General features: G+C 33.0%; 1 protein-coding gene across 1 annotated transcript; it reads right to left on the bottom strand.

Moving 5' to 3' along the window:
• Positions 1-2,859: 2,859 nt before the first annotated feature.
• On the bottom strand, positions 2,860-7,708 carry LOC106343486 (4-coumarate--CoA ligase 4-like). The gene is made up of 5 exons (XM_013782717.1): positions 6,662-7,708; positions 3,698-3,893; positions 3,406-3,619; positions 3,215-3,317; positions 2,860-3,135 (listed from the first exon to the last, which is right to left on the bottom strand). Exons 1-5 carry the CDS (start codon positions 7,706-7,708, stop codon positions 3,034-3,036), a joined length of 1,662 nt encoding a protein of 553 aa, XP_013638171.1. The 3' UTR covers positions 2,860-3,033.
• Positions 7,709-9,074: the final 1,366 nt, after the last annotated feature.

The following is a 9,074-nucleotide window of genomic DNA, read 5'->3' as shown; positions in this document are numbered from 1 at the left end:
TTCACCATAGACTTTCAACTCCACCATCATCTGTTACACGATGTTCCTCATACCTTCCTCTGCAAGCAAACCTTGTAACCAAGAAGGACTACCCTGGGCCACATAGGACGGAAGTCTCATCTCCTTTGTCACGCTTCGAGCAATCAAGAAAGCACCCCATTTAGCCTCTCTTGACACCATATTCATCTTCCAATCTGTAAGATTACTCAGCACTTCAGTTAACTCAAAACCATACGCTTGAAAGGCTGTCCAGGTACGTGGTCTATTAATTGATCCAACCAATTCTGAAGTTTCTAACTCAAAAATCACATGCTGCAACCTGGTGTATCGTCTATGTTAGAGGCAAAACGCAAACCAATTCATCTCTTTTCATTTCTTTATTCTTATTTATAAATAAGCTAAGCTTCTTCTACAGAGAAGAAAAATTCTCATTGCTGCTTACCTTATCCTTCTGGTGAAAACTGAAAACACAGAAGGTATAAACTCAATAAACTCGTGATGAATCTCTTATCTAACGACATCCCAGGTTTACCTTGCTCCAGAATGCAGCTACCTTGCTTCGCGCGGGTTTAATTCCCTAGTATTAATGATGTTCAGATGTTACAATCTAGGAAATACTCTACCTTGGTAAAAATAAATAAAAACAGGATAGAGCAAAAGGGTTACACAACCCAAAAGATTACATAATTCAGTATGGCAACAGGTTTGAAAATTGCTTCCGATTCCTTTAGCCAAAATATTTAAGAATTGCTTCAGTAATTTAAGATGGCAACATGTCCAACATTTGAGAATTGTTTCAGTAATTTAAGATGTGTGGTCTTTTTGTGGTCGTTTTGCTTCCTTTTATTTTGGGCAACTGGCGATGTATATTGTACCACTTTTTTTGGACATTGTATATTGTACAACTATGTCATACAACTTTTTTTATAAAAACTTACTTTAACGAAACAAAAAAAAAAAATCTATTAATTAGCCACATGAATACAAAGAAAATAAATCAAATATTGTCCTGTAAATTTATTTCGTTCGTGCATCAACGATTTATTGATTTGTTTGCTAAGACTACATACATGTATACATACAAATTTGATCGTTTTGACGTGGTTTCAACAATCCATTTGCTAGGCTTGCTCCTAATTCTTCCACGATCTATGTCTTCCCCGATGGAGTTATGAATAAAGTGAAGGATTCAGTGAAGACACTTTGTTAATTCTCTTGTAAAACATAATCTGATTCACACAGACACACACATGCTTGGAAACCTCAGATTTTCACCTAATGTTATACACATGAGCAATGTTTATTATAAATATAGGATGATCTCTTTGATTAATTTTCACTTTTAGTGTGAAATTGTCTCCTTTCCCTTCTTTATGCTCTCAAGTGAATGATTTGTGGTTCTAATTTTTCAAGTTTAATGTGAATGCATCTAATCCAAAATCAGAATCCACAAGAGCTTAAAGACAAAGAAAGTGAAATGAAAAATAGGTTAACAAATCATTACCTTAATTACTCTTATGTACTTGATCTGGTATTATATCTTATGTAATTAATCTTGTATTATATAAACTCCTCACCGTTCGTATATCGAGGTCTATTCAACTCTTACATGCATTGAGAAGACCATTGTCTTTACAGGGTCTATTATATTTTGAAACCCATCATAATCTATAACTCAACAATTTGTTCATTATAAGAAACTCATGGATCATTGCTGAATCTAATAGCAAGCGTACTTGGTCTCATCGACCTCAAGTTTCACGCCTCCTACACGTACACAGCCATCATATCCTGAAAATGACTATATTAGCATAATGCGCTAAACAACCATAAAGACACAATTTAACTTGTTGATATTAATTAGTTCCCTTTTGAATTTTTGTAAGCTAATTATATTACCCGTAGCCGTTGTTGAAGATCAGACCATTAATGTTTTCCAAACTGTTTTCTCTTTGGACTTACGCTGGAGCAGACATTTGAGAGAGAGTCAACTTGGTTAATTAACCATATATAAACCCGATTTAAAAGCGACTATTATACATCTTCTAATAGATATAAGCATGCCAAGGTAGATGTCTAATACTTGTAGCTAACGAAGAGAGAATCAATTACTTTTTACTGAACCGGTATTTTCATACAGTTAATTGTTTTGCTCAACTCTTATTGATGTGGAAATATACTGATAAATCTTAATCTATTTGGTTGATTATTTTTTGAATATTTTTGTCTATGTGGATGCTCTATAAAAATAAACTCTTTTATTATAAAAAAAAAATTAGTGTTCACATCCTTGTAGACACACGCATCAGTCTTCATGGGACATTATACATTTATACAGATAGAAAGCATAAACAAACGCAGTCACATGAGAGTAACTAAAGCTAATTGTTTTTATATCTGATCAGGATAGCGAAGCCAAATACTTTTGGATCATGGAGTCACTGGTTTATCCGGATCAGTCCTAATCGAGTCCACCACGGCTCAATAAATTAATATTTATTTAATTCCAAACAAGAAGGGAAATCCGTAAATGAACAATAACATTATATTTTAACAAAACTATAAAAAAAACCACGGTCATCTTGAATTTAAGAAGATGCGTGTAGACAACCCTTGTCTTTACATGATTGCATGTCTAAAAACCCAAATGAGATGATAAGTAGTTGCTCTTTAGAGCACCTCCATTGGAGGATTTTAGACTAGAATCTTTAACAAAATAATATTAAGATATTTGGTAGGATTCACATTTTGTTAAGGATTGGGTACTTAAAATCCTTAATTAATGACTGATTGGTAGTGAATCCTTACACTATTCGTGGGTCCCACGACACGTGACAATCCGCAATTGGTTCCGTTTTAAATTTTTTTTTTTTTTTAAAAAACGGACAAAAAAAAATAATAATAAGTTTACCTATAATTCTGAGCCACCTAAAACACCATTGAAGCTGCTCTTAGTTCTTTAAGACTTCACTGTTCGACCTTACACACACTTTTGAAACTCTCTTTTATCTATATAAGTTAAGGATACTCAGTTTACAGTTTAGCTCGGAGAACCTTTCTCAAAAGCTTTCCAGAAGCTGATTTCGGTATAGCTTTTACAAAAAACACCATCTTGATTCTCTTGTAGTGAACCACCTATATAGACCATATCGTATGGTTGAATTAATACATCTTAAGTTGAAGATCAAATTGAAGTGAAATCTCATAACTGTACCTGTTTGTTGACATAATTCTTGATATCATCTTCAGTTAGCTGAGATCCTTCCGATCTAACCACAAACGCTACCGGAACCTCATCAGCTACTTCATCCGTCATTCTGAAATACCAAATATTAATACAAACGATAGAACATGAGTCGACTTTTCCAGTTGAAAGTTTTCATATTTTTTTTTTCTGAAACTCACGCGACAACAGCAGCATCTTCGATATAAGGATGAAAAATAAGCAATGCTTCAAGCTCAGCTGGAGCCACTTGATATCCTTTGAATTTGATGAGTTCTTTCAAACGATCAACAATGAAAATTTCGTCGTCATCATCTACAAAACCAATATCTCCTGTGTGTAACCATCCGTCTTTATCTATGGTTCGGGCAGTAGCCTCCGGATCATTCAAATAACCTTAAAAGATCACATCATTTTTCCCCATCAAACTAATTTCTCCTAAACAAACCAAAACTTACACAACACGAGTCTTACCTTTCATGAGTTGATGGCCTCGGATACATATTTCGCCAGCTTTGTTGCGTAGTAAGGAGGCTCCGGTAATGGTATCAACCACTTTCATCTCAGCGTTTCTGATCACAGTCCCACACGAACCAGACTTGGTTTTAAACGGGTGCTTTGCAAATGCCAGGGAATTAGCCACTGTTCCTGCTTCGGTCATTCCATAACTCTGAAAATATATTTTTATTTTTTAGTCATTACCAAAATTTAATAAACGAACTTTTTCACCATGATAACTTCCCCCGTAAATTTATTAATTTACTGGTAAATTTATAATTTAAGACTTAATAAAATATTATATGGTTCTAGTATTATTAATTTACTGAAGTGTTACTGTACAAACTAGTTGCTTAATAAAATATTATGGTTCTAGTATTAATGGAAACATGATATGCAGTAATCCAACTTGAAGCATCAATTACTAGAATAAGTCAATTCCAAACTTCAGCAGGCTTAAAAAGTAATATAAATATATCGTTAAAAATATTCTTCTATTGTCAAAATGATCATTATTTCAAAAAAAAATATATTTATTTTTACATCTCAAACCATTTTTATCAATTAAAACCATTTTTTATAATTAATTGTTTTAATTGAATTTTGATAAGCTAAAAGTTATGAAAACTTATTACGCAAAATAATACATTTATAATTAAAATTTAATATTCCCTCCGTTTTTTATTGTAAGTAGTTTAAGGAAAATTTTTTTGTTTCAAAATGTAAGTAATTTCCATATCTAGATAACTTTTACATTTATTGGATATAATGTAACCGATCAAATAATATCAATTTTTTTTATAATTGGTTAAACTAATTAATTAAATATTATTTTTTTTAAAGTATCAACTTTCTTAATATTAGTGTTTTTAGTCTAAAATACTTACATTGTGAAACGGAGTGAGTATAATTTTTAATATATATGAAAATTCTAAAACATGGATTATGTCGAAACAAATGGAAAATTTATAAAACTCTAAAATATGGATCAAACTAGCTCTGTTTCCAAGTAACTTAGTCATCCCGGCAACATATCCTTTTTTTTGTCAACATCCCGGTAACATATCCACTTTCATCTAAGTGTTTCTTCTGATCACAGTCCCGCGGGAACCATATTTGGTTTTAAACGAGGTTCTTTGCAAACGACAAGAATTAGCAAACTCTCGAATGTGTTTTACTTTTAGATATTACAGAAATTTAGGCCTAGCTTGTTATTTATCTATCGCGCGACATGTGACATGCGACCAATCATAAATCGCAGGTTGTTGTTCGTTTTGATGTCGCGCGACTGATCCCGTCACCAGTCACAGGTTCCGATTCAAATTTCCCGAAAACAGCGACTAAAAACTAAAAGAATTTTGATTGCGCGTTTGGTCGTAGGTCGCAGATCGAAGATCACGAGACACGTAAACGAATCGCATATCGCAGATAACAAGTTTAGTCGCAGGTCGCGACACGTAAACAAACGTTATCTGCTGCGTAAATAAATGACAACATTTGACGTTTCCACTATATTAGCATCCCCATTAAATTTATTGATGTATTGGTAAATTTATATTTTACAAATTAACCAAAATATTATGGTTCTGGTATTATGAAGTTACTGAAGTGTACGTTACTGTACAATCCGGTTGCTTGATGACATTTGTAGCCAAGATTATGATAACAAAGATAATCAACTGAAACAAAATATTCTAATAATCCAACCTGAAGCATTAACTACTAGATTAAGTCAGATTTCACAATTCAGTAGGTTTAAAAGTAACTAAACATTTTTGTTTTCATTTATTTTTATATAAATATTTTGTTTTCAATTCCAAATTGGTATATATTATAATATATATGTATCTATCAATTTTTAAAATATAATAAGTTTACGGTATATTTTTTCATTGAATAGATTGTTTCAAACTTTTACATGTATTTGTATCTTCTTCTATATATATATTTTCGGATTATTATTTCATTATTAAAATCGAAACTATATATATAAAGATTAGTAAAATATTATTTTATTGTCATATTCAAAAATATTGCAACATTTCACAAATTTAGAAACCTTTTTAAAAAATTAAACTTTTCGCTTCATAGATTTATATTATCGAGTAAATAATTAAACATTTAGTTTTTGTTTAATTTTTAAAATAAACTATATAGTTTAAAATTTGTTTTCATTGGTTTAAGGTAGTAAATATTAATCATTGTTAGATAATATGATTTCTGTTATTTAAAAAAAGTCTTCATAATTTTAAAATTTAACATCGACAAATATTTAAATAATTAACATATGGAGTTATAGTATTACAACATTAAATTATATCTATTTAATTTATACTGTGTATAAATCCAATGGATAATCTATTATTTAAATCCAATTATTGATAGCTCAATAAAAATTTCTGTTAAGCACAAAATTTAAATGATAAGATTAGAGATTAAATGTAACATGATTTTCTAGAAATATGTCCATTAGGTCTATTTTTTAAAAAATCACAAATGAATCAAGGTCGTGACTTTTGTTTTAATATACAAGATATAAATATAAATGTGTTAAAAATTAGTAAATAAATTTGTCTATATTTCGAATTGGTTCCCCCATGATCTACTCAATGCATAAATAGTCTTAAAGCTTGATATGGTGAATCATTAAACCATTTTTAATTATATATAGACCACGAGATTGTTGTGAATATACATTAAACTTCATTTGATTTGATTAAAAAAAAACTTCATTTGATTACCATATGACGTCATATGTAATCTATTCAAATCAACTAGCTCTGTCTCCAAGTAATTTTAGTCATCCAAGAATCATGAGTCAATTCTCAATAGTCAACATTTCTCGAATTTCGACAATTTTGTAGAGTCCCTTGCACTTAAATTTATGAAAAAATAGTACAAAATAATTATGAGAGTAAGCATCATTAAAGTTAAACTGACCTGACCAAATATGGCATTGGGAAGCTTGAGACGCACGGCGTCTTCAAGCTCCTTCTTGAGCGTAGCTGAGCCTGAAAGCATCATCCTCACCGAGCTCAGGTCGTACTTCTCTGTCTCCGGAGACTTAACGAACGCTAGAACCACCGGTGGGGCCATTGGAACCACCGTGACCTTATACTTTTGAACCATCTTCATCACCAGATTCAACTCGAACCTCGGCAAGATCAATAACGCGGCACCGGTCCTCATCGCCGAAAGCATCAACGAGCTGTGCGTGAAAGTGTGAAACATTGGGAGGAAACAGATGATGACGTCATCTCTGGTGAAGTTGAGATTAGGGTTTTCTCCGTCTACTTTCTGAGCAATGCTCGTAACTAATCCCTTGTGGCTAATCATCACTCCCTTTGGAAGTCCCGTGGTCCCGGAGGAGTACGGAATCGACACCGTATCATCCGGTGAGATCTCAGGCTTCGGAAGCTCTGCCTCGTCCGCTTGAGTCAGATCCGTGAACCTCACGGAACCGTCAGCTAACGAAACGACGTCATTTCTGTCGTCTACACAAACGATGACAGCACCAAGCTGTTGAAGGTTTGTTAGTTTATGGACGTAACATGGTTTCGTGATGATCATCTTCGCGGCGGAGGCTTTTGCCTGTTTTGCAATCTCCGTTTGGGTAAATAGCGGATTAGCGGAGGTCGATACGGCTCCCAGGTAAACCGCGGCGAGGAAAGATAGAGCAAACTCCGGCGAGTTTGGGAGAAGGAGCATCACGGTGTCACCGTGGCGGATCCCTAGCCTGTGGAGTCCGGCAGCGATCCGCCGTAAAGTGATCTGCACGTTGGCGTAGGTGAAGGTACGTCCGGTGGCACTGTCTATGAGGCATGTGGTGGTGGAATCGCCGTCTCCGTCGCCGGAGAACTTCTGGAAGACGTACTCGGCAAGAGGAAGGTGGTTTGGAATGGAGATATCGGGAAGTTTGGACCGGAAAATGAAATCTTGATCTGTCTTTTTTGTAAGAGAAAGTGTTTCTTGTTGTCGGAACGCCATTTGTGTGGAGATTCAAAATGTAATTTTATTTTTGTCACTATAATGGACGAGTCCGGTTTTACGTGTTAAAAACTCGTGTTTCAAAAGGAAAAAAAAAACTCTCCTAGTGATAAAGTTTTGCAACCACTCTCTAAAGATGACATCTCAATAAATGCATCTGAACCAATATCACCAGTCAAATCGCAATAATTCAACATGTAGGCCATCTTCTATTTTTGTTTTGATTCGAAACGTGGAAAGCGAGCTGAATTACTAACCATGCCAAGTTGCCAACACTTCGAAGTAAGAAATAAAGAATTATCAGTTAAAATATATCTCAGTTTCTCTATGGCTTTCGTTCTTTAAACCGACTTATAATTTTAGCCAGAACAAAAAAACAAAACAAAACGACCAACAAGTTCAGCAATGCTGGATTTTGATTTGGAGTACCATTATGGCGGAAAAACGGCCGATTAGTACTTGAACTAGGGCCATATTGTATAATCGATACCTAAACTATTTGTATGTGCGATATGATACCTAAACTAACAAAAAAAATTGAATTTGAATATGTCTAATAAAAGGCTTTTAAATACCCACGACCGACAGCGTGTCAAGTAACCGGTAATATTTATCAATGATATGCTAACGTGGAATAAACGATGTCGTTTCAACCAGTGGTAAAAAAAGTGAAAAAAACATGCTTGAAAATAGGGCTGTTCAATACGGTAAAACCGAACCGTACTGAACCGAACCGAACCGAAATAGATAATATGGTTTGGTTTTGGTATAAACCATATAAACCGAATGGATATAATTTCATAAAAACCGTAGGATTTGGATATGGTTTGGTATATAACCGATTAAACCGAATAAACCAAATAAACCGAACAAAACCGATTAAAAGTAGAAACATGTAATTAAAGATGTATCTATTTTATAACAATACATGAAAATCTATTTGTTACATAAGTTAAATTTGTGTTAATAACTATTACCATAATTTTATAGTAATAAAGATCCTTAATTTGTACAACACTTGAACTATAATTAAATAACAATTAATCGTAATTCAGACATCTTATTTTCTAAGTCTTCTTTTGATCTTTTTGTTTTATTTTAGTCTTCACGAAATTAATATGAAGATTATAAATTTGATGGACAATAATTAATGAAAAAATTTCACAAGTTTTTCTTATCTGTAAATATACAGGGTTTCGTGTTCAATTGAAAAAACATGACTTTAATGAAAACTAAATATGGAAGTGGAAAAACTTTTCTTTCGTGTTTCTGTTTTGTTTTATATTTTTATTTTCAAAATTTCAAGCTTTGATTTTAGTTATAGATTTGATTATTTTATTTGATGGTAGAAACATTTTTACTTTTT

Source organism: Brassica oleracea, chromosome C5, assembly GCF_000695525.1.
Source record: "Brassica oleracea var. oleracea cultivar TO1000 chromosome C5, BOL, whole genome shotgun sequence".
NCBI lineage: Eukaryota > Viridiplantae > Streptophyta > Magnoliopsida > Brassicales > Brassicaceae > Brassica > Brassica oleracea.
This window is presented reverse-complemented; position numbering and strand designations above follow the sequence as displayed.

Coding starts and splice junctions, on each gene's coding strand:
- LOC106343486 (XM_013782717.1), bottom strand. CDS start 7,708: ATGGCGTTCCGACAACAAGAAACACTTTCTCTTACAAAAAAGACAGAT. Junction 3,894..6,661: donor CCAATGCCATATTTGGTCAG/GTCAGTTTAACT, acceptor ATATATTTTCAG/AGTTATGGAATGACCGAAGC. Junction 3,136..3,214: donor AGAATTATGTCAACAAACAG/GTACAGTTATGA, acceptor TGGTCTATATAG/GTGGTTCACTACAAGAGAAT.